The following is a 25,663-nucleotide window of genomic DNA, read 5'->3' on the forward strand; positions in this document are numbered from 1 at the left end:
TTCTTCTGACTTTATGTTTGGAGTTCAAATTCCACCAGGGTTAACTTTGCCTTTCCTCTTTTCAGGGTCAATAAAGTAAGTACCAGTTAATGTCATCAACTTGCACTCTCCCCCATAATTGCTAGCCTTGTGCCAAAATTTAGAACTAATATTTACAGCAATTTCACATATGAGAACCAGTGATTTTTTGGAGACATTTGTTTGGTAAAAAGTATGTCTTTTATGCCCTCAAATAAGATAATCATCATAAACTTCTAAACCAATAAAATCTTTCTTAGGGACCTCACACAAGAAAATATAAATAAATTAATATTACCAATATAATTATTCTTTTATTTTTTTACTTATATTATTCATTGAATTGTGGTTTTGCTGGGGCTCTATCTTGAAGGGTTTCATTGATCCAATCAACCCTGGTATTTTTTTTGATACCAACCCACCTGAGACAGTCCATTGTTTTATGATACAAACTTCCTGTTTAGATGGTCTTTAAGAAGAAAATACTTGCCCAAGGTATCACACATCAAATCTTTTCTGCCACAGCCTATTCTGTCATAGCCTTTTCTGCCACAGCAAAGCAGTTTACAGGATAGAATACCTTGCAGTATTTGTTCCAACTTTCATGCATTGTGAGTTCAAATCCCACTGCGGTTGAATTTTGCCTCTCATCCCTCCAGGGTCAATAAAAGTAAGGATACAGAGATACAATGTAGGGAATTAGCAAAAAACTCTTCAGATCCTGACAAAAACAGCTGTGATGACAGTGGCACCTTTAGTGTTTTGGCTTTTAGAATACTCTGCCAAATGTAATCCCTATTTATTCACAATGTTTTCAATTAATCGTGCATTATCTGAAATTTCAGGGTAGGGGGCTAGTCTATGACACTGACCTCAGTCCTTCAATGGTACTTCTTTCTAACAACCCCAAAAGGATGAAAAGTGAAGTCAACCTCAGAACATTCACAAATTCTCATGTCTCTATGTAGGCATCCAATTCCATTATTATGAATTTGAATTGGGAGCTAGAGTTGTAGTGAGTCTTTCATTAGCTGACTACACAACCATGGACGCCACCCCTATGGATGTGTTGCAGTTTCTATCTTGATGAAGCTTGTCGATCCTGACCACTGATCTGCTACAATTCTTCTGCTCAGCATCAATGCAAGAAGCACTGTTGGGTAAGTTGAGCTCTTCCACTACCTCTTAACAATTCACCATGCTGCAGTCCCATGACTTGGATCACTTCACGAAGTATTTTCAAAATACCCACACACCTATACTCAGAACATAAATAACTGAAACGCCATTAAGCATTTTGCCCAACATGCCAGCTTGTTGCCAAGGCCAGCAATTTTGAGGAGCAGAGGTAAGTCAATAACATTGATTCCAGTGTTCAACAGGTATTTATTTTATTGACCCTAAAAGGATGAACGGCCAAGTTGAGCTCAAGGGAATTTGAACTGAGAATGTAAAGGTGGCTGTGTGGTAAGAAGCTTGCTTCCCAACCACATGGTTCCGGGTTCAGTCCCACTGCATGGCACCTTGGGCAAGTACCTTCTACTATAACCTCAGGCCAACTATAAAGCCTTGTGAGTGGTTTTGGTAGATGGAAACTGGAAGAAGCCCATCGTGTGTTTGTGTGTGTCTTTGTGTTGGTGTTTGTCTCTCCATTACTGCTTGACAACTGGTGTTGATGTGTTTATGCCACCATAACTTAGTGGTTCGGCTAAAGTAACCGATAGAATAAATACAAGGCTTAAAAACCCTTCAAGGCTCCAACATTGCCGCCGTCAAATAAAAAAAAACTGGAAATAATAATAATAATAATAATACTCACGCCCCGCCACTTGGCACTCATGGTGGGTCGGTTATTGTTGATGTGGTTCCTATCATCACTGCTAGAATCTTGGCTCTCCTTGTTGAGTCCAGAGCCATTGTGACTTTCTTTGTTGGAGTTACAGCTGCTCTCTTTCCTTTTGGAGATGATGCTCCGAACCGATGCCACAAATGGTGTTGGTTGCCGCATTGTGGCAGTCTTGTCAGAGAAATCACATGAATAAAGAACGTTGTCAGCCGTCGTGCCGTGTTCGCTGTAGTTGAGGAGTTCATAGTGACGAGTCGTCTGCAGGTGACAATAAGAATTTAAAAAAATATATTATAAAAGAAAAAAAATAATAAACAATATAAGAACAGACATGGCTGTGTGGTAAGAAGCTTGCTTTCCAACCACATGATTCCAGGTTCACTCCCACTGCATGGCACCTTGGGCAAGTGTCTTGTACTATAGCCTCAGCCTTACCAAAGCCTTATGAGTGGATTGGGTAGACAGAAACTGAAAGAAGCCCATCATATATGTGTGTGTGTGTGTGTGTGTGTGTGTGTGTGTGTGTGTGTGTGTGTGTGTGTGTGTGTGTGTGTGTGTGTTGCTCTCTTCAAGTTGGTCCCCCAGCATGGCTGCAGTCAAATGACTGAAACAAATGAAAGATATAAACTAAAATAAACCAGCAGAAGGTCACAGGAAACCACTGCAGTATCTTTCCCCAAGAAAAATCAGGAATCTTCAGACTTTGGTATGGAAGTCCTTGATTGCCGATGCAAGCAGGTTTGGCAAATGAAGGAAGAGGGACAGAGAGGATTTCATTACCCAAAACATCCCTTCTTTCCAATTCTTAAGACAGTAGTGTACAATTTGACAGATTTGGCTGCTATTTCTAGCAGACTGAACAACACCAAGGGTGGAGGGCTTCATTATGATGTAACCAAGGTTGAGTGTGGCAGAGGGGATGTTTTGTTTATGTGTCATACAATTGTCAAACATTGTACACTCCACTCTCAAGACAGAAAAGGTACCTCTACCTAGCTGGACACACAAGTCAAATCTCCCTCAGTCTCAGAAAAAAGAAAGACACATTAGACAATGCAGTCCCAGATACATTATGTATGTCTTGTGGCTGTGTGGTTAAGAAGTTTGTTTCCCAACCACATGCTTTCAGGTTCAGTCAAACTGCACAGCACCTTGAACAAATACCTTCTACAGTAGTCCCAAACCAATTTGGCTTGGGGCTAAAGTAGTAGGACTTGTGAGTAGATTTGGTAGACGGAAACAGAAAGAAGCCCATCATACGCACACACACACACATATATATATATATATATATATATATATATATATATATATATATATATATATATATATATATATATATATATATATATATATATATATATATATATATATAGTGGAAATGTGCCGTGCGTGAGAAGACCCGGCAAGCCAAGTGAGATCGTTGCCAGTGCCCCTGGACTGGCTCTTGTGCGGGTGGCACATAAGATGTACCATCCTGAGCGTGACCGTTGCCAGTACCGCCTGACTGGCCTTGTAGGGTTTTCGAGCGAGATCGTTGCATGTGCCCCTGGACTGGCTCTTGTGCGGGTGGCACATAAAAGACACCATTTCGAGCGTGGACGTTTTCGTGCGGGTGACACGTAAAAGCACCCACTACACTCTTTGAGTGGTTGGCGTTAGGAAGGGCATCCAGCTGTAGAAACTATGCCAAATTAGATTGGAGCCTGGTGTAGCCATCCGGTTGCACTAGTCCTCAGTCAAATCGTCCAACCCATGCTAGCATGGAAAGCGGACGTTAAACGATGATGATGATGATGATAGATAGATAGATAGATATAAATATACTGTGTATGTGTGTGTGTGAGCATAAGTATGTTTGCATCTCCTTGTCTTGATATGCCATATAAATGATTGTCCTTGTCATACAAGCAATGCCATTCATCTATAATAATAAATGCCAAAACAAATTTCTGTGTGTCAATGTGTCACACTTTGACCCCCTCTCTCACCATTCAATGACACTTCTTCTGCTCCTCTTGCTGAGGTGAGAGTAATAGTAGGCATAGAGATGGTAGTAGATTGACAGTTGAGATGGTAATGGGGTGACAGTAATAGTAAGAGCTGTAGTTGCAGTAGAGGCAGAGGCAACGGTGATGATGGTGGTGGTGGTGGTGGTGGTGGTGGTGGTAGCTGAGGTGATGATGGTGGTGGTGGTAGCTGATAGTAAGGGATGTGAAAGACATTGGTGATGGTGGTGGAGGGGAAAGCATCGAAGTCAAAGATATTGTTAGTGGTGGCGTCAGAAGTCTGAATGGTGTATGTATGGCAGTTGTGGTGGTACTGGTGATAATGATGGTTGAAAACAATCAACAGAAAGAGAGAGAGAGAAAGAAAGAGGTTAGACAGAAAAAAAATTGTACTGCAAAAACATGTCCAATCAAGGGCAAATATTACCTTGCTTGGAAACAAGTGAGGATAAGTGACAAGAAGGGCATCTGGTGATAGAAAATCTGCCTCAGTAAAACTCCATCCAACCCATGCAAGCATGGAAAAGATGGATGTTAAATTGATGAGCAAAAAGCAATGAACAAAAGAACAAATGAACGATTGTAGCAGCAACTTTCTGTCTGTGTTTTTCCCTCCATTACTGCTTGACAACCAGTGTTGGTGTGTTTACGTCTCCATAATTTAATGGTTTGGCAAAAGAGACCAATAGAATAAGTACTAGGCTTAAGAAATAAGTCCTGGGGTCAATTTGTTCAACTAAAACCCTTCGAGGCAGTGCTCCAGCATGGCCGCAGTCAAATGACTGAAGCAAGTAAGAGACTAAATATTCCTCAAACTTATCATCATGTCATCACTGAAGTAGCAGCAGCAGCAGCAGTAGTAGTGGCAGCAGCAGCTGCAGTGGGAGGGTGGTGTGGATTGGGGTGGGGTGAATTGGTAGAGTGGTCAGAGCATTAAAAAGAACACCCTTCCAATTCTGATTAATTCAATGAAAATAAATCATGGTTGTTTTGTTTTTGTAAAACTTTTGATATATTTTTAGTCTCAAATATTTGTACATTGACAAAAGAATGAATGCAAAAACCACTTACCTCGTCATAGAATATGTAAGCATGCTTTGCTGATACGTAATTACAGTGTCCAAAATGAGTTAAGCAGACATCCATATCGGCACCTTTACAAGAGAAAAATAAAACAAGGAAAATAAAAGACAAGAAGACAGTTTAATTTAAACTGTAAATAAACAACTTTGGTTTTGTAATATTTGTGTTGTTTGGGTACTTGGACATTAAAATAAATAATTTGATCTTTTTGTGATAAGTACAGGTAAGGCTGAGTGAATAACAAGTCCACATGGTTCTGGGTTCAGTCTCACTACATGATACATTGGACAAGTGTCTTCTACTATAGCCCCAAACTGACCAAAGCTTTGCGAGTGGATTTTTGGTAGGCAGACACTAAAAGAAGCCTGTCATATATGTATACGTGTGTGTGTGTGTACATATATAAGCACTGTGCTGGTGCTGCTTAAAAGTGGTGAGCATTAGGAAAGCATCCAGTCATAGAAACCATACCAAAACAGACATGGAGCCTGGGCACTCTCCAGCTGTCAAACCATCCATCCCATGCCATCATGGAAAACAGATGTTAAATGACGATGACATACACACACACACACACATTCACCAAATCACTAGAAATCCACATGAGTAATAAAGCAACATTCCATGTGCATTTTACCAAGATGGCACCACTGTGCAAGCGAGCAGCTGGATGAATTCTGCGATCATTCCAAACCAGAAAAAAAGATACCATGCTACTCCTATAGAGAACTTTTGTTCTCAGTCATTTAGAATACTATTCCCAGCTGTGGTCACCACAGAGTGCCAAACTGGCGGTGGAACTTGAGGCAATCCAGCACCACTACACAAAGAAGACCAACTCAGTTGAGCTGTTGTTTCAGTACCCAATCATAATGCTGTAGTAACTAAATCATCTGTGTTTGTGAGCAGTCACCTTCTGATAATGCATTCCATGATCTTGCTAATATATGAAGTCAGAGAGATAGGCCTGTAATTTTTAGCATCTATTCTGCTTCCTTCTTTATGGGCAAAGCATATGACACTTTCTTTAAACAGTTTAGGAAGTTTGCCACATGTAAGGAAACTCTGAAACAGTTTCTTCAGTGGTTTTGTGAGAGCTTTCTAGCATGTGCTTAGGAGAACACCTAGAAATCCATTCATTGCTGAGTTTAGCTCATCTTATCAATGGTCGATGATTGTTTCTTTCCCACATAGGTCTGCAGTGTTGAAAAACCTTTTAGGCTCGCTTATTTGCATGTTCCCCAGTGGCAAGGTGAAGACCATCTGGAATTGTTTATTTAGCACTTCACTTACCCTATTGGGGTCTACAGTTAGCAATCTTCTTCAAACAGTGGTCCTATCTTGTAGTGAACCACAAACATGTAGAAGTCTTTAGGATTTTTTTTTTCATATTTTCCATTGCCCTAGTCTCTCTTTCTACCCTTTCCTTTTCATGAGAAAATTTGAGTTTATTTTCGACCTCTAGAAGCACCTCTTTGAGGAGGGATTTCTTGCAGTCATTAAGTTGTTTATTTAAGTGATTGGAGATCTTTATTCTCCATCTCATAAGGACTCTCCTGTCTCAGGGAATGACATTTTTGTATGTAGTCGCTCTCTTCTCTGGGACAAATTTAATGCACATGGCTCACATTATTGACATGAATTCTTTAAATTTTATAGCAATGTCTTGCATAGAGAGACTTTTAAGCCAATTTTGTTGAAGTATCCATTTTTCAATTGACTTCCAGTCAGTCTTGTTTAAGTTCAGACTGGATAGAATTTGGGTGTTGTCTGTATGGAAAACATCAATTAGTTTGGAACATACATTGTTAATTCTATCATGTTGTGATTTGAGAAGATTGTTGGTGATATCTTCACATTGGGTATAAGATCTATGTTGTTGGTAAAACATTCCTGATTGGGAGAGTATTGTTTGCTCCATAAACAGCATTTTTGTGAGCTCAAGTAGAGATTCTTTTCAGTTGTTCGCTTTGAGATCATGTTGCCTTTAGGTCATCTGATGCTGGAGAAGTTGAAGTCACCAACAAGAAGCACATTAACGCTTTGATCTAGTTTTCTTAGTACTTCTTTTATCATTGTAAGGCTTTCCTCAAATTTACCATCATGATTTGAGGCATCAGATGGGCAATATAATGTGCATTTTACCACATCAAGTTGCTTTCAATGCACTATGAGTTTCTCAGAGACCGAGTTTGAGTGAGACCTCATCAGGATGTACGACGCAACTCCACTGTGACTTCTTTTTCTTCTATCTGCACAGAATACAGCACATGTGTATCTCAGCAGACAGATGTGTCTCTGTAAGTGCAATGTATATTGCTTGTTTGATTGCATGCAGAAAGATCTCTCTGATATATATATATATATATATATATCTCATCATCATCATCATCATCGTTTAACGTCCGCTTTCCATGCTAGCATGGGTTGGACGATTTGACTGAGGACTGGTGAAACCGGATGGCAACACCAGGCTCCAATCTAATTTGGCAGAGTTTCTACAGCTGGATGCCCTTCCTAATGCCAACCACTCAGAGAGTGTAGTGGGTGCTTTTACGTGTAACCCGCACGAAAACGGCCACACTCGAAATGGTGTCTTTTATGTGCCACCCGCACAAGCCAGTCCAGGGGCACTGGCAACGATCTCACTCGAAAATCCTACGGGAGCCAGTCAGGCGGTACTGGAAACGGCCACGCTCAAAATGGTGCCTCTCATGTGCCACCCGCACAAGAGCCAGTCCAGGGGCACTGGCAATGATCTTACTTGGCTTGCCGGGTCTTCTCACGCACAGCACATTTCCAAAGGTCTCGGTCAGTAGTCATCGCCTCGGTGAGGCCCAAACAGATCAATAATACTGCTTTTTGCTATTTCCAAGTGGGTGTGACACCACCTTGTACACACCTTGTTAATTGGTATGTTCTACTTTGTTGGCTGTTTCATTTCTCGGTGTCTATACTTCATGAGCCAGGCACATTACCTGCCTTTTCGATGGAACAGGTCACTGCACACATACAAAAGATCACTGAGTTGTAATCACATTAATCTGCAAGAGCACCCCATGAAAACATTCTTTTCCTTCCTTGTCAGGTCTGAAATGCGGAGATTAATTGCGCAGATTTATAATCTCCACTAGCCCTAGAAAGATTAGGTGCTAACTCAATAATGCATGCATGCAATACATTCACTGTTGCTGCTATTGATACGGAGTTCATACTTATTTATAAGGTAGTCAGGGCCTCTTTCCTTTTTTTGTCACGAAGTAACATAGCACTGCACAGTAATATGATATATATATAAAAATTTAAGGAATGGAGAAAACGCATGTTATAACTGCATACTTTATTCCGACATATGTTTCGAAGAATTACAATTTATGCGATCCATAGGAATCGGCGATGTTAAAAATGTAAATGAGGAGAAGTTTACATTTTTAACATCGCCGATTCCTATGGATCGCATAAATTGTAATTCTTCGAAACATGTCGGAATAAAGTATGCAGTTATAACATGCGTTTTCTCCATTCCTTAAATTTTTAAATATACTCAAATACCCAAAATATCAAGGAGTTTCTGCCTCACCAACAGGAATTACACCACAGTTATTTTGTGATCTTTGCTACCCTGGTTTCTATTAACCCATTTATTCTATCAGAATTATTATTTATTAGGATAGAATAAATACATATAATTAAATATATATATATATATATATATATATATATACACACACACACATATATATACATATATAAACGTTTATGTATTTGTTTTGCAATATTCCTGATGTGAAATCGTGTGTTGAAACAAATATTGTTATACTTGGGGATGGTCATTGTTTTTTTGTTTGCCAATTAAACACACATACTATTTATTTGATTTTCACTTTAGTGAGGAAAGTAGGAGGAAGAGGGGAAGGGTTAGGACTGTTAAGTATGTGGTTAGAAACCTGAAATTACCTGTACCAATACTGAGGGTACGATATGGCATCGAGATTGGTTCGCCTTTCCCTGTTAATGGACAAAGGAGCGCACGAGCCTGGATCTCATCAGAACCTGTTCCTGAAAACAAACATAAACCAAAATAATTAGAAGAGAACAAATTAAGTACAATTTTTAAAAATTAGTATTTTCCAGCATACAAGTTGATGTAGAATACAACATAAATGTGTAGTGCAATTATTCACACATTGTCACCATCTTCCTAAAATCTGCTGCACCTCCACATGGAATTTTTGGTCCTCCAAAGCCATTTTGGTATATAACTCAACCTACCTTTTGTGGCTGTAAATTTTGGTCTGAAAAATTTCAACTTGTACGCCAGAAAATACATTTAAAAATGTTTTTTCCTACTAAAACATATTCTTAATATTTCCAAATGTGCTGACATGAATTTTCAAAAAAATAATTAACTAAATGACAAAGGAAAAAAAAAAAAGAACATTGTCTGTAGCAAAGTATATTTGTAAATTTAAACCATGCAAAATCTTGCTGCATACTGAATCTTGGCATTTCTCAGAAAAACTAGTTTCAGAATCCTGTTCCAATCTGATTTGGTATGGTTTCTACAGCTGGATGCCCTTCCTAATACCTAATAGTAAGTAACTATTGGGTTCAAAAACCCTTTTGGATAGAAAGAGTCAAAAGGGATGTGAATATATGTCCACTGGGCAGCCTTTTACTCTTCCTAACTAATATTTACATGCTATAAGGTGGTGAGTTGGCAGAAGTGTTAGAATACCAGGCAAAATGCTTAACAACATTTCGTCCATCTTCATATTCTGAGTTCAACTTTGCCTTTCATCCTTTCGGGGTCTATAAATTAAGTACCAGTGAAACACTTGAGTCGATGTAATTGACTAGTTCCTTCCCCCAAAATTTCAGGCCTTGTGCTTATAGTAGAAAGGATTATTATTATTATTAAGGCGGTGAGCTAGCACACCAGGCAAACTCCATAGTGGCATTTTGTCTTTCTTTACACTCTGAGTTCAAATTCCACTGTGGTTGACTTTGCCTTTCATCTTTATGGGGTCAATAAATTAAGCACCAGTGAAATATTGGGATCAATGTAATCGACTAGCCCCCTCCCGCAAAATTTCAGACCTTATGACTCTAGTAGAGAGGATTATTATTATCGTTATTATTAAGGCAGAATCATTAGCAGATCAGGCAAAATGCTTGGCAGCATTTTGTCCGTCTTTACATTCTGAGTTCAAGTTCTGCCAAGGTTGACTTTGCCTTTCATCCTTTTGAGATCGATAAAATAAGTACCAGTGAAACACTGGGGTTGATGTAATTGACTAGTTCCCTTCCCCAAAAGTTCAGTACTTTTAGTAGAAAAGACTATTACCATTATTATTGTTATTATTATTACTATTATTACCTTTGCACAGCTTCTAACGCTGGAGATGTACTACGGTGTCAGCTGTTCACTACCAGTGAACTAAGGTAACACCTCTTATTTTTCGAGCACCTTCCGGAGTATTCGAACAGTTACAAGCAGTGCTGGTTTCTGCAAGTGCTCCACCCTTATTGCAGCCCCAATTTGTTCCACATACTTCTCAAGATTTTTGCTCACTGTTCCCAGAGCTCCGACAATTATTGGTACAACTGCTACCTTCTGCATCAACCACAACTGCTTACCTTCCCAAGCTAACCTGACATATCTCTCAACTTTTCTTTCTTCCTTATCGCATACCTTGTTGTCAGCTGGGCATGCTATATCTATGATCCAGCATAATTTGTTTACTTTCTCAATTAAGACTATGTCCGGCTTCCTATTCTCTATCTCATGGTTGCACTGAATCATAAAATCCCATTCGATCTTTGCATTTCTATTTTCGACAATGCCTTCAGGTTTGTGGCCTTACCAATTTTTTTCTCTGTCAAGTCCATACTTGTTGCAAAGTGTCCAATGGGCAAGCTTAGCTATATTGTCATGGCATCTCTTATATTCCTTCTGGGCTAGTAGCATATATTGGTTGATAATATGCCATACGGTTTCACCATTTTGTCCACACATTCTGCTGTATTTTATGTAGTTTGTTCTTAGTGCTTGCACTTGGGCAGCAAAGATTAGAGCCTCTGTTTCTGGTTTTAAATCACTTTTAGTCATCCACAGCCATCTTTTTTCTCTGTCTGTCTGTCTTATCTTTTTTATTATTATTATTATTAAGGTAGCAAGTTGGCAGGATTGTTAGCACACCAGGCAAAATGCTTAGTGATATTTCATCTGTCTTTATGTTCTGAGTTCAAATTCTGCCAAGATTAACTTTGCCTTTCATCCTATAGGGGTCAATAAAATAAGCAGCCAGTTGAACCCTGGGGTTGATGTCATCAGCTTACCCACCCTCCTTGAACTTGTGCCAAAATTTGGAAGCATTATTTATGGCTGTATGCACTTCAAGATCCACTGTTCCAGAACAGAATTATTTCATAATCTTCTGAAAGTTTATAAATTTGTAGCGTACTTCTCTCTCTCTCTCTGTTATATATACATGAGTGCAAATGTAGTGGTTAACAGCTAGCCTTCGGCCGCAATTTTGGACCCTGTTGTGTCCACCACTCTGATTGGTTGGTATTGGCGTATTTTTGTCTCCTGTTTTACTTCACACCAGGAAGCAACCCAACCAATCGCAGCCTTCAGATAAGGTCGCGTGGGACAGTCTTTCTGAACCCCTGTTTGAGCTGATAGTATCTTATAAATAGCTAGCTTTTCACTGTCTTGGTTGCCAGTCTGCTTCAGACCTTTTGAGGTCTAGCCACTGACCGTACAGTACTCAGCCAGTTCCAGCGACGACACGACACAGCTTCATGGAGATCCAACACTGCATTGAACAGCTTACTGCAAACTCCTTTGTCGCCACCACTAACTTCTTAGCGTCTACACCAACGTCTCTGCGTACACACCACCAACAGCACCCTCACAGGTTCTCTCAACACTGTTTGTGAATTGCTTCACCATGGTTAACAGCAAGAACAACCTGCGAGACCTCCTGTTACCAAGTAACCGACCGCAGCATCGAAGCTTCAACTTCTCGTGCGACAGTATCTTTTCTCGGCTCTGCTTTGCCACTACAACTTCTTGATACAGCACCTCAACTACTGTGTACCTTAGATACGAACTGGTATTTCTCATCCTTGTGTCTGGACTTTCTTCTAACGTCCTTATAGACTCTTTTCTATGCTCTGTATCTCTTGCACTCACATACACATGTTTGTATACACAAACATCCAGTTTATATGATGGCCTGTCTATTATTGTGTTTATTATATCACACTCACACACACAGACATTACATGTTGACATATCAATAAAACCTTCTCTTAAACCTTCTACCGGTTGTGTCTCTCTTTTCCTTTTTGGCACTTATACTCATTTAATCTCTTTTCATGGTTTTTATTTGTATCGACTGTGCGATGCGCTAAAGAAGCCATTCCTCGTCACCATCGCCTGGTCGCACGGTCGTTACAAATTCTTGACATAAACAGTGTGTGTGTGTGTGTGAATGTATGTGTGTGTGAGTATTTGAGTGAATGTGTGTGGGTGTGTGTGTTTAAGCGAATGTGTGTATGTGTTGGTGAATGTGTGTGTTTTTGAGTGAATGTGCGTGTAGTGGTGGGGGGTTGAAAGAAAGTTTGTGTGAGTGAATGTGTGAATGCATGTGTGTGTTTGAGTGAAAGTGTGTGTGTTTCAGTAAATGTATATGTTTGAGTAAATGTGTGTGTGTGACTGTGTGTGTGTGACTGTGTGTGTGTATGCATGCATGCATGTGTTTGTGCATGTGCATGCATGTGTGTGCGTGTGTGTGTGTGCATGTGTATCTTCCATACTTTTCTTTTCCATAACTGATGGTGTTGTCTGTTGTTGTGGTAACAGCTGCTGGAGTCGTTGCCAAGCAAGAATCTGGACTAATTTCTGGTCAAGTTTACCAAGTTCAACTTCTGAAAGTAGAGAAAGAGAAAGGGGAGTGAAAGAGAAGTAGGTGGGGGGAAGAGAGGAAGAAATAGAATAATAAATAAGAACATTAGAGAGAGATGGGGAGAGAGAAGAGGAAAAAGAAAGAAAATGAAAGAGGAGAAAAAGACACAGACAGGCGGATGGAGGAGGGGAGAAAGAGATGGACAAGGAGAGAGGGAGGAAAGAAGGGAGAAAGGAAAGAGAGAGATTGAGAGAAAGATATAGGAAATCGAAGTCTGTCTTATGCCAATAGGTTCTTTACTTCACTAGACTGTAGTTCATTCCAGTTTTTGAGGTGTATAAGCAACTAAGAGTTAAAAGACTCCCTCTACACCACTGGATGGAATGTCAGTCCACTACAAGGTTAATCTCCAGTTACAGCTGGCACACATTTCAGCTGTATAAACTGGAAGAATATGAAATAAAGAATCTCGATCACAGGCAAAAAGTACCACCCGAGCCAAGAATCAAATCCATGACCCATAGAGACTACTAAGTCCTATGTCTTCACGAGAGGAAAGGAAATAATATAGAAATAAATGAGAACATAACACTTAAAAGACATCCAGTCCACACTGTAAAGTGCTTGGCATTTGGAAGGGCATCCAGCTGTAAAAACCATGCCAAAACAGACTTTGCCTGTGTTGGTGCCATATAAAAAGCACTCAGCCCACTCTGTTGAGTGGTTGGTGTTAGGAAGGGCATTCAGCTGTAAAAACCATGCCAAAACAGACACAGAGGTATGGTGTAGCCTTTTGCCTAGCCAGCTCATATCAAACCATTCAACCCATGCCAGCATGGAAGAAGGATGTTAAACAATGATGATGATGATGATAACAGAGTAATAATTACTGTGATTGCTTTAATGGTCACTTTTCCATACTTACATGCGTCGGACGCAATTTGTTAAAGCAGATAATTTCTACATTATGTACATTATTTACATTTGACGGATATTTGTCCTCATCTCGTTTGTTATTAACACAACGTTTTGGCTGATATATCCTCCAGCCTTCATCAGGTGTCTTGATCAGCTATACCTGATTTATCAATATCTCCTTGTGTCACAGCTTTGCGATGTTCGTCTATCCTTATTTTGAGGGGGCGACATGTTTCGCCTTTGTATAACCTACCACAGCTGCATAGGATGGAGTACATGTATGGAAAAATGGAGACCATCTCCTCTTGTGGGATGAAGTTAAAATAATAGACAGAGAACACTACTGGAAAATACAAAAACTAAAAGAAGCAGCAAATATGCTAGGACACAACAACCTCCTAAGCAGACCGAGTACAGAGATGAACAGCATATGGGAACCGGTATTGAGGAAGAATAGGCAAATATTAGATTTATAAGCCCTAAAATTCACTCCATAATTGCCTATGGGCATATGGCGTAACGGTTAAGAGCACGGGCTACTAACCCCCAAGATTCTGAGTTTGATTTCAGGCAGTGACCTGAATAATAATAAGAAAAAGAAGAACATCGAAAAATACCTTAGGAATGAGAACACAGGTTCAAAATTTCCCCAAGACACCTGATGAAGGCTGGAGGGTATATCAGCCGAAACGTTGTGTTAACAACAAAGAAGATGAGGATAAATATCTGTCAAATGTAAATAATGTACATAATTCCTCATCTCTTAAATATAGAACAGATCATTTTTATTAATGCTTTTTCCTATATATATATCATCATCATCATCATCATCGTTTAACGTCCGCTTTCCATGCTAGCATGGGTTGGACGATTCGACTGAGGACTGGTGAAACCGGATGGCAACACCAGGCTCCAATCTAATTTGGCAGAGTTTCTACAGCTGGATGCCCTTCCTAACGCCAACCACTCAGAGAGTGTAGTGGGTGCTTTTACGTGTCACCCGCATATATATATATATATATATATATATATATATATATATATATATATATGTGTAATTCTTTTCCAAAAATAAACTGCACTTGATATTCAAGGCTCCGATGGAACTCTAAGGTGTTACTCAAACACTAAACTAGGAGTTCACTGCATACTGCATATCATAGCAGAAATAACTGTAAGCTAATGAAGTTTATAAGATAATCGGCTATTCGTTTGTCGTTTTATTTTCTTATATATGTCCAACCCATGCCAGCATGGAAGGAGGATGTTAAACGATGATGATGATGATATGTACACACAAAATATAAGAAAAAATATAACTGAAATTGAATGAGATAAAGCTAAGAAGCTAAAGTTGGTAAAATATACAAAAACTGAAAAACACTCGTAAAAAAACAAAAGAAATATGATGCTTTACCTCCTTGACCTTCGATGCAATGTTGTAATGTTGTGTTTAGATTGACAATGGCTGGTGAGGAACTCAGAGTATTAGCCACCACTGATTTTGAATGTGAAACAGGAAGAGATGATGATGTCGGTACAGCTTTCGAACCTAAAAATAAAACAACAGCAATCAGTAAGGAAAGGAAATATGAAAGGAAAATCATAAATTAGCATAAATTTACATATTGAAGACAGTGACAATGAGGACAGCCGAAAATATACACACACACATATATACATACATGTTTTCATGCAAAATGGAAACAAACACCATTCCTTCATGTGATTGGCTTGAAAAATTGTTAAGATAATTAAGATATTTTCCTGAACATGAAACCAATGGTAACCTTAATACACAAATAAAGAAATTTTATCCACCAATGCAGTGTTGAGCACTCATTTTCATTGTTCAACATTGACGTACATACATACATACATATGGAAGGTGGATGTTAAACGATGATGATGAGGATATATCATCATCATCGTTTAACGTCCGCTTTCCATGCTAGCATGGGTTGGACGATTTGACTGAGGACTGGTGAAACCGGATGGCAACACCAGGCTCCAGTCTGATTTGGCAGAGTTTCTACAGCTGGATGCCCTTCCTAACGCCAACCACTCAGAGAGTGTAGTGGGTGCTTTTACGTGTCACCCGCATGAAAACGGCCACGCTCGAAATGGTGTCTTTTATGTGCCACCCGCACAAGCCAGTCCAGGGGCACTGGCAACGATCTCGCTCGAAAATCCTACAGGAGCCAATCAGGCGGTACTGGCAACGGCCACGCTCAAAATGGTGCATCTCATGTGCCACCCGCACAAGAACCAGTCCAGGGGCACTGGCAACGATCTTACTTGGCTTGCCGGGTCTTCTCACGCACAGCACATTTCCAAAGGTCTCGGTCCGTAGTCATCGCCTCGGTGAGGCCCAATGTACGAAGGTCTTGCCTCACCACCTCAGCCCAGGTCTTCCTGGGCCTACCTCTTCCACGGGTTCCCTCAACTGTTAGGGTGTGGCACTTTTTCACGCAGCTATCCTCCTCCATTCTCACCACATGTCCATACCAGCGCAATCGTCTCTCTTGCACGCCACAACTGATGCTTCTAATGTTCAGCTTTTCTCTCAAGATATATGTATGTAGATATACCATATTTGCAGGGTATGTGATGCACTCATTTTATTTTTAAACTAGCTTAAAAGCTGCACTCCATGTGAATTTTTAAGCTAGCTCCTGCAGAGGGCTAATTGAGCCTGTGGCCCACAACTAAAAAGAGCTAGATAGCATGAATATAATACATCTATAATGATCAGTGGTGGGCACAGCTAACCAAAAAGTTAGCTTCATTAACCGCTAATCCGCTAACTAAAAAAGTTAGCTTTGCAAACGCTAAGCCGCTAAACAGGTAAAAAAATTAGTAGAAGCTAACGCTAACTGATAAATGCTCACTTTTATCATATGAATTTAGTTTCGGTTTGGGCTTTGAGCTCTAAAACCCCTAAAAACAAACCTACAGAGCTGAAATTTTCATGTTGTAGCTTAGACATAGAACTTTCCAAAAAGGTAAAACATGCCAAGATCAGATGATGATCAAGGTGTATGCAAATAATTAAATGAACAAATGAAATTAAACATTAGTTTTGCAGTCAATATACACTTTATTTACTGTACAAAAAGGTATCGTATAGCATAGGCATCATACGAAGATGAGATGATGATGAAGGTGTACTACTCTGGCCGGGCCTTCTCCATCACCTTCACATGATGCTGGATGCCGTTCATAAGCATCGGCCTCTCAAAATTACCATCTGACAGCATCACTCTCTTGGCCCTCAAAACATCTTTGTCTATACAGAATACGTGCGCAACTGCGGCATTGGATGGGATGGCAGTGTTATACTTGGTAGACAGGTTGATCAAGACCTGCTCACCCAAAAAGGCAACTTCAGTTAAGACCTCCAGCCAGATCTTCACCAAGTTCTGTGCCTTGGATTTCAGTCACCTGTGGCTCCTGCTCTCCCGGAACCGAGTGATGTTGCTGAAGAAATCATCTTCCTCATGCTCATTGCTGGTAGTGCTGCTGCCCTTCTCGTTGGTCTCCATTAGGGCTGTCTCAATGATGGTCCCCATGGCATTCGTTACTCTGCTAACTTGGCTGTTATTATACTGCTCCAGTCAGAACAGGTGAAACTTGGGGTGGAAGGCAGTGTCCAGTTGGCACTCTATGTCTTCTAGGAGGAGCCCAAACCTTTTTGTGATGCCTGCCAGCATCACATCTACCATAGGACTGCAGTACAGGAGATGTTTGAACTTGGCCTCTTTCAACTTCATGATGGTAGCCGCTAAAGTTAGCAGAAGGCTCCCAAGATAGGCCTAGTCCTTCCAGTGGATTTTATCCAAGGCCTTGGCAATATTAGACATCACCTGGGCATACTCCATCAGGAAGTTGACATCAAAATCAGTGAAGGTCTGCAGCTTCAGCTGAGTCATCACCCTGGGGACAGACCCCTATTTTTCTCCAGCAGGTTGTTGAGGACAACAACAGAGTCATAGGTAGGGTTCCATCTGGTTCTGTTGAGGACCATCAGCCTCCACTTCAATGCGTCCAGAATGCTGTCTGCCACCACCATGCTGTGGCTCTGGAGATTCCACAGCTGGACGTGGCATTCCTGTAGGCCGACTTGAACAAAGCGCTGTCAAGAGCCTTGTCGGCATCCACGCTGGCTACCAAGTTGAAGGTATGGGCTGTGCACTTCATGTGCACTGGCAGCTTTAGGCCCAGGCCACTGTACTTATCAAGGATAGCATCAACAGAAATGTACTCAACTTCATCCACATCCCCAGCTTCAAGATCCACGTCCAGGTCCACACCCTTGACACCCTCTTTGTCCGGATCGGCAGCAGCCTCAGGGATGTCTGGCAAAAGTTCAACTTCTGTACCAAACTGCATAAATGCCTTAACAAAGATTTTGCCATTGTCCCTCATGGTCCTGGTCACCTTGTTTTGCAGATGGAACTTGTAATGGGTGTCCACCATGGCCTGGGCGAGAACATCAAAGGTGTGATGTCTTCTGAGCCGAGAGCAGGCCAGGACGGCATGTTGCCTCATGCGGGTCTTGAAATCCAGCCAGTATGCTGTCACCCCTAGGTAGGAGCTGTTGTGGTCCAACCAAAAGTCAGTGGTGGTCCCCACCCAGGGGACATCCTTGAGCAATTTGTAATTAAAAAAGGTTAAATTGTAAAGCGACATAGGTTGTAAAGTTAAAAACTTAAAATTATATATATATATATATATATATATATATATATATATATATATAATAATCAAGGTGGCTAGTAGCAATTTAAAACCAACAAGGAAATAATTCACCGTCATTATATATAAACTGACGCAGAGTGTGATCAAGGCCTACTAAAAAACAAAACAAAAAAAAAACTAGCCTCTCATCCACATCTCCACACAAGCTGCAATGGTTTTTGTGAGCATGTGGTCTGTACAATTTTTTGAGGGAAGAAGGCAGGACATTTGATTGCAGGAAGAGCCGGCCTTCATCCTATCATCAAACTCGATGGTATGCACTAGGTGTTTCCTTTTGACATGCGACTTCAGGTTGTAGAGGCTTGCCACTTGTCGCTTGATGGTGGTCTCCTTAGGCTGGCACGTTACGCACTGGAAGTACAGGATTTTGGCATTTCTCTTATCCCTTGACATAAGGACAAAGTAGTCCTCCATGTGGGGCTATGGGTTCTTAGACTTCTGGTTCTGAACCTGAGTGACCCCTGCCTCATGCACAGCCACTGCAGACTCCTCAACAAGCCCTTCATCCTCTGAACAAAACTTTCCAAAGTTAACGAAAATGATAATCTGCTAAATGAAAAGTTAGCTTTACTAATTAGCTGTTAACGGAACAGTGCCAACCACTGATCATGACCATATGCTCCCGTGGTATTTGATCAGAGGTTAAGGACGGATGAGAATTAATTCTGTAATGCAATCATTCTATTGTTCCAGTCCCAAAATGAATTCCAGCTGTTGGCCAATTTGTCCCAAAGTTCTTAGCTTGACGTAGAATTAATGAAGCGAATGTCATTTATCTCCCCCTTGATCTTCGACGTCATCTGACAAATGCCACCAAGATGATGTGAATCAGCAAAGCTTTACCTGCTAGAAATAACAACCAAAATGCTTTTAAATCAGATCCTAATCCTGGATGTTCAAGAACCAAATGAAAGGCAGATTTTCAATCCTGGGATCATCCTGATTCCAAAAAGATATAATATGTCTATGGAGAGCAAAGGTATACTGAGGTACAGGGGTCCCAGACAGATGAACAGAATTTTGCTTTTATTATTATAGATAAGTTGAAAAAATTGTCTTGCCTGGCATCCAATGCTGGTGTGCTCCAAGTATCACAGAAGATTGGAAACAAAGGACACCATTTGTATAACAGTGATACTCATTTACAACTATCACATGATGTCAAGGAGCCAAATGAAAATAAATCTGCTCGGCACAGTAATTGATACTAATAATAAAATAACGAAATTAACAGTCTGTTAGTGCAAACTTATGAAAAATTGTTTAGTTTGTCGGTAGTTGAGTGGGAAGGTTATGTCATCTCATTACATTTCCTTCCCAGTATACACGACTTGTAAAGGTGCATGGCTCAGTGATTAGAGCATTGGGCACACAATCATGAGGTAGTGAGTTCAATTCCTGAGCAGGGCTGTGTTGCATTCTTGAGCAAGGCACTTTATTTCACATTGCTCCAGTTCACTCAGCTGAAGAAATGAGTTGCGACGTCACCGGTGCCAAGCTGTATCGGGCTTTGTCTTGGCTAACACTGGTGGCATGGATAGGGAAGGCTGGTATGCATGGGCGACTGCTGGTCTTCCACAAACAAACTTGCCTGGAATTGTGCTTTGGAGGGGAACTTTCTAGTTGTAATGCCATGGATATTCATGATCTGGCAGAGTTTCTACAGCTGGATGCCCTTCCTAACGCCAACCACTCCGAGAGTGTAGCGGGTGCTTTTATGTGCCACCGGCACGAGGGCCAGTCAGGCGGTACTGGCAACGGCCACACTCAAAATGGTGTTTTTTTACGTGCCACCTGCACAGGAGCCAGTCCAGTGGCACTGGCAACAACCTCGCTTGAATATTTTTTCGCATGCCACTGGCACAGGTGTTAGTAAGGCGACACGGGTAACAATCACACTTAATGTATATGTGTTTGTCCTCAACACCACTTAATCGGTGTTGGTTTCTTTATGTCCCTGTAATTTAACAGTTCAGCAAAAGAAACTGATAGAATAAGTATCCAACTTTAAAAAATAAGAACTGGGGTTGATTTGTTCAACCGAACCCTTCAAAGCTGTGCTCCAGCATGGTCAGAGACTAATGGCTGAAATGATGAATGAAAAGATGAAATATACAGGTGGGTATATGTGCAGTGTGCAAATGTTAATTCAACATACCTGAGAGCGGAGCCGAAACTGTGATTACTTTTGTTGCAGCTCCCCCGTTACTTCCAGAAATTGTACTTGGCATTTTACCAACCATGGAGCTGGCCAGTTTCACTGACGGCTGCATGGCAAGTCTTTGAATCAACATAGAAGAGTTATTTGCCATCTTGTTGGTGTTATTGCAGACAATCTTACCTCCCTGGCTGGCACTGGAGACCACTTTGGTCATCAGAGAATTACCAGTCTTGTTACCTGTGGCATTCAGCATCAGATTTTTCATAGTGGAGGTTGCTTGGCAAGAGGAAGAGACCCCACCTGAGGGTTTCTCTCCTGCAGAAGCAACACTGCTACTGCTGCTGCTACTACTGCTGCTGCTGGGCCACAATACTTTTACAATGCCTGGCGTTGTGGAAGAGTCTAAACTACTACTACTACTACTACTACTAACACTACTACTATTACTACTACAACTACTACTACTGTTGTTGTTGTTGTTGTTGTTGTTGCCAGCACTGGCACTGCTAATGCCCTTGGTCTTCATAACCAAGGCTTCTGGCTTTGTAGAAGTTGATGAGGTCCTACAGTTGTTCTCTACAATGTCCGTGTCACCATTCAGGGTGGTGGAGAGGTTGTTGTTGTTGAGTAATGAAACTGTTGCCAGTGGAGGTGATGACTTCACATCCATGAGCTGGCTATCACCGCTGCAGTAGGGGGGTGCAGCAGCAAGTAAGTCAGGAGACACCAGACACGTGCTGGTGCTGGTGCTGGTGGTGGTGGTGGTGGTGGTGGTGGTGGTAGTGGATGCAGTGGTGATGCATGTAGGAACAATCAGAGAATGCAAAGAGTTTCTGTCGACTGCGGTGAATGCACTCTGCTGTGCAGTCAATGCTCCGCTCGTTGTCGCAGGCGTTGTTGTTTCAACTGTCGTCGACGTCGATGGGAGGGGTGAAATGGAAGTGGAAGATGACAATGAAGTAGTAGTAGTAGTAGTGGTAGTAGAAGTAGTAGAAGTAGCAGTAGTAGTAGTGGTGGTGGTGGTGGTGGTGGTGGTGTTGGTAGCGGTGGTCACCGATAGTTTATCTGTTTCAGTTATGCAGTTGATACCTGCAACGCTATTCACAGCTAGGCTGCTGCTGTTGTTGTTGTTGTTGTTGTTGTTGTTGTTGTTGTTGCTGTCACCAGAGCCGATGCCTCCCGACATGCACGTTGCTGTGCTCTGATGGCCAGGCTGCACCTTGTTATTGTCACCGTTCTTTGGTGAGTCATTGTTTTGTCTGTAGAGTTGCTTCTGAGCCAAATACTTAGCTATACTGGTTTGCAAGGAGACAACACTGGCCAACCACTGGAAAGACAAGAGGAAGAAAAACAATAAGAAGTGGTATCCGGTGGTGATAATGATGATGACGATGTTAATGTCAACAACAATGACGATGATGATATGATGATGATGATATATGCAGATAATGATGATGAGGGTAGTGATAATAATGGGGTTAAGCTCTGTGAGTGAGTGATTGAAACAAAAGTAAAATTTGAAGACATAAAAGCAGAAACCAAATTGGAAACAATTCTATACAATTGCTAACATTTTATATTTTATCTTTTATTTGTTTCAGACACTGGACTGTGGCCATTCTGGGGCACCATCTTGAAGAACAAATCAACCCCAGTACTTATTTTTCCTCTTTAACCCTTTAGTGTTCACATTATTCTGTCAAAAGTAATTTTTATTTATTCACATTCTTTTGAATTAATCCTGCATCATCTTGTAGCTTTGCAATTCTGATGAGGTAACTGTTAACTTTTAGAATGACATTGTAGAGTTGGTGAGAAAGGCTGGATCTGACCAGTTTGATCATAAAACAGGTAGAATATTTGGCTCGAATATGGCCTGTTTAAATGTTAAAGGGTTAAGTCAAGTACTTACTCTATCAGACTCTTTTGCTGAGCCCCTAAGTTAGGGGGAGGGGTGACAAACTGGGAGGCGGGGGCACAAGCGGTGGTGGAGAGGATGACACACACACGAACAGGCTTCCATACAGTTTCCATTTTCTAAATTCACTCACAAGGCATTGGTAGGCATAGGGCAATAGCAGAAGACACTTGCCTAAGGTATCATGCACTGGGACTGAACCTGAAACCATGTGGTTGCAAAGCGGGCTTCTTAACTACACAACTTTAACTATGCCTTTGATGATAATTTTGATGGTGGTGATGATGACAGTGGTTGTAGCAATGACAATGGTGATGATGATGATTGTTGTTATAGTATCGTTGTGGCTGAACCCAGTATCATAATGGTGACAATAATGATGATGCTTGCAATGACTGGTATTATATTTTATCCCACACCCCACAGAAGAATGGAAAGCAAAATTAGCCTCACCAGAATTTGAACTCAGGACATAAAATGGAAACAATAATCTTTTCTTTTCCATGATAGGCACAAGGTCTGAAATTAGGAGGGAGGAGGCTAGTATTGACTCCCAGTCCTCAACAGGTACTTATTTTATTGACTCCACCAAAAGATAAAAGGCAAAGTTGACCTTGGCAGAATTTGAACCCAGAAAACCTAGAAGAAATGCTGTTACGCATTCTATCCAGTGTCCTAAGAAGACTGCAAGCTTGCCACTTTGTAATAATAATCCTTTCTTATTTTGGTGCAAGGACAACAAATTTGAGGAGTGGGAAAGTCAATTACATCAAGCCCCAGTGCTCATCTGGTATTTATTTTACTGACCCCAAAAGGATGAAAGGTTAAGTCAACTCTGGCAGAATTTGAACCCAGAATGTAAAGAAATGCTGCTAAGTATTTTGTCTGGCATGCTAATGCTTCTGCCAGCTTGTCACTATATAATAATAATAATAATAATAATCCTTTCTACAGGCACAAGGCCTGAAATTTTGGGGGAGGACACTAGTCAATTACTTTAACGCCAGTGTGTAACTGGTATTTATTTCATCTACAATGAAAGGATGGAAGATAAAGTCAACCTTGGTGGAATTTGAGCTCAGAACGTAAGGACGAATGGAATGCAACTAAGCATTTTGCCCAGGAGAATAATGATTATAATAATCTTTCCATTATTAGAGGCACAAGACCTGAAATTTTGAGGGAAAGGGAACAATTACATCAACTCCAGTGTTCAAATCGTACTTATTCTGATGACCACAAAAAGATGAAAGGTAAAGCTGACCTTGGCAGAATATAAACCCAGAATGTAAAGATGCAGAAGAAATGCTGCTATGCATTTTGTCCAGCATCCCTAACAACTCTGCCAGCTCATTGCTTAGTAATAACGGTTTCAAATTTTGGCACAAGGCCAACAGTTTCAAGGGAGTGGTAAGTCAATTACATTGACACCAGTGTTCAACTGGTACTTATTTTATCTACCCCGAAAGGATGAAAGGCAAAGTCAACCTTGACGAAATTAGAACTTGGAATGTAAAGATGGATGATTTTCCACTAAATATTTTGCTCACCACCTTTGACCACTTAGTAACACCAATGGTAACAATGACAATTAATAGCAAAAGGTGACAATAACAAACTGTAGAGGGATAACTCACCTCCTCTTGTTCTTCAATAGTTGCTTTCTGCTCAGTTGAACTCCCCGTGGGGTTGGATAGTAGGGAGCCTGTCTGTAGCTGTGAATTACCGGCAAACAGGCCATTTGTTGAAGCAGAATTGGATTTATTTAACATGGGCTGCATGGAGGCAATCAGTGCTGCCTCAGATGCACGTGGAAGCAAAGGAGGTGGATTCATATACAAGTCTTTGATGGCTGAAGGAATCTGAAACAAACAAACAACAGAATGGTTCACATGAAATAAGCTGAGAGGTAATAGGTTCAGGTGTGAATGTGTGGCCAAGAATTTTGCATCTCAACCACTGTATGGTAAGTGCCTTTCAATATAGCTCTGGGTCAACCACAACCTTGTGAGTAGGTTTGGTAGATGGAAACTGAAAGAAGTTTATTATATAAGAATAAGTGTGTGTGTGTGTGTGTGTGTGTGTGTTTTTGTCTTGATATCACAGGATAGTTAACAAGGTGATGAAATATGATCTTCGGTTGCTGAGTCTCATGGAGGTAATGACATGTAACTGAGACTTCTGGCAATTTGCTGTGCTTGTGAAGACATATCAAGCTAAGTGAAATCATTGTTGTGACCAGTGCTGGTGACACGTAAAAGGCATCTGTACTGGTGACATGTAGAAGACACCTGGTAGTCTGTAGAGTGGTTGGTGTTAGGAAGAGCATCCAGCTATAGAAACCAAGCCAGAACAGACTGGAGCCTGGTGCAGCTCTCTTGCTTACCATCTCCAGTCAAACCATCTAACCCATGCCAGCATGAAAAAACAGACGTTAAATGATGATGATGATGATGATGATAAGATAGAAAAGGGAGAGGTGAACTTACAGAAATGGATTTTCGCTTTGGATGCCGTATTTTTAACCGGAAAGGAGGTGATTGTCTGTGTACTTTTTTCAAGAAGTCAATTTTTACAGCATGCATATTAATATGTCCTGAAAATTTTGCTCTGAGCTTAATCCGTTCTGAGAGGCTCACTGACTTTAAGAGTTTCTCGTCCTGTTAAGAGAAAAAAAATAATAAGTAGCTTTTATTGATTTCAAATTCTGGTACAAGACTAGCAATTTCTAGGGAAGACGTATAGTCAGTTACATCAACACCAGTGCATAACTGGTACTTATCATATCAACCCCCGAAAGGATGAAAAGCAAAGTCTCGGCAGAACTTGAACTCAGAATGTAAGGTTGGTCAAAATGCTGCAAAGCTTTTTGCCCAGCACAGTAACAATTCTGCCAGCTCGCCATCTAATTAGTAGTTAGTATTAGTAATTAGCTTGATCAAGTTTTTCTTAAATGAACAAGAAAAGAAAAGGATTTTTGGTAGATAAAATAGCACCAATGGAACAAGGGAAATGAGAGACAGACAGTTG

At 40.8% G+C, this 25,663-nt stretch overlaps 1 protein-coding gene and 1 pseudogene across 2 annotated transcripts in view; both read right to left on the minus strand.

Annotated features, from left to right (window-relative positions):
• LOC106874421 (PHD finger protein 12) overlaps positions 1-25,663 on the minus strand; it is a 63,101-nt gene that overhangs the window by 1,015 nt on the left and 36,423 nt on the right. For both annotated transcript variants that reach the window (XM_089341471.1, XM_089341470.1), the window contains exons 7-14: positions 25,123-25,293; positions 24,271-24,495; positions 20,713-22,042; positions 15,211-15,345; positions 12,787-12,897; positions 8,914-9,015; positions 4,945-5,027; positions 1,838-2,122 (exon numbers count right to left, since the gene is read on the minus strand). In XM_089341471.1, the coding sequence (XP_089197597.1) occupies positions 1,838-2,122; positions 4,945-5,027; positions 8,914-9,015; positions 12,787-12,897; positions 15,211-15,345; positions 20,713-22,042; positions 24,271-24,495; positions 25,123-25,293 (2,442 nt within the window). The remainder of the gene's footprint in view (positions 1-1,837; positions 2,123-4,944; positions 5,028-8,913; positions 9,016-12,786; positions 12,898-15,210; positions 15,346-20,712; positions 22,043-24,270; positions 24,496-25,122; positions 25,294-25,663) is intronic.
• LOC149131218 (uncharacterized) lies at positions 17,486-18,393 on the minus strand (annotated as a pseudogene).

This window comes from Octopus bimaculoides, chromosome 24, assembly GCF_046866305.1.
Source record: "Octopus bimaculoides isolate indiv1 chromosome 24, ASM4686630v1, whole genome shotgun sequence".
Classification (NCBI taxonomy): Eukaryota; Metazoa; Mollusca; class Cephalopoda; order Octopoda; family Octopodidae; genus Octopus; species Octopus bimaculoides.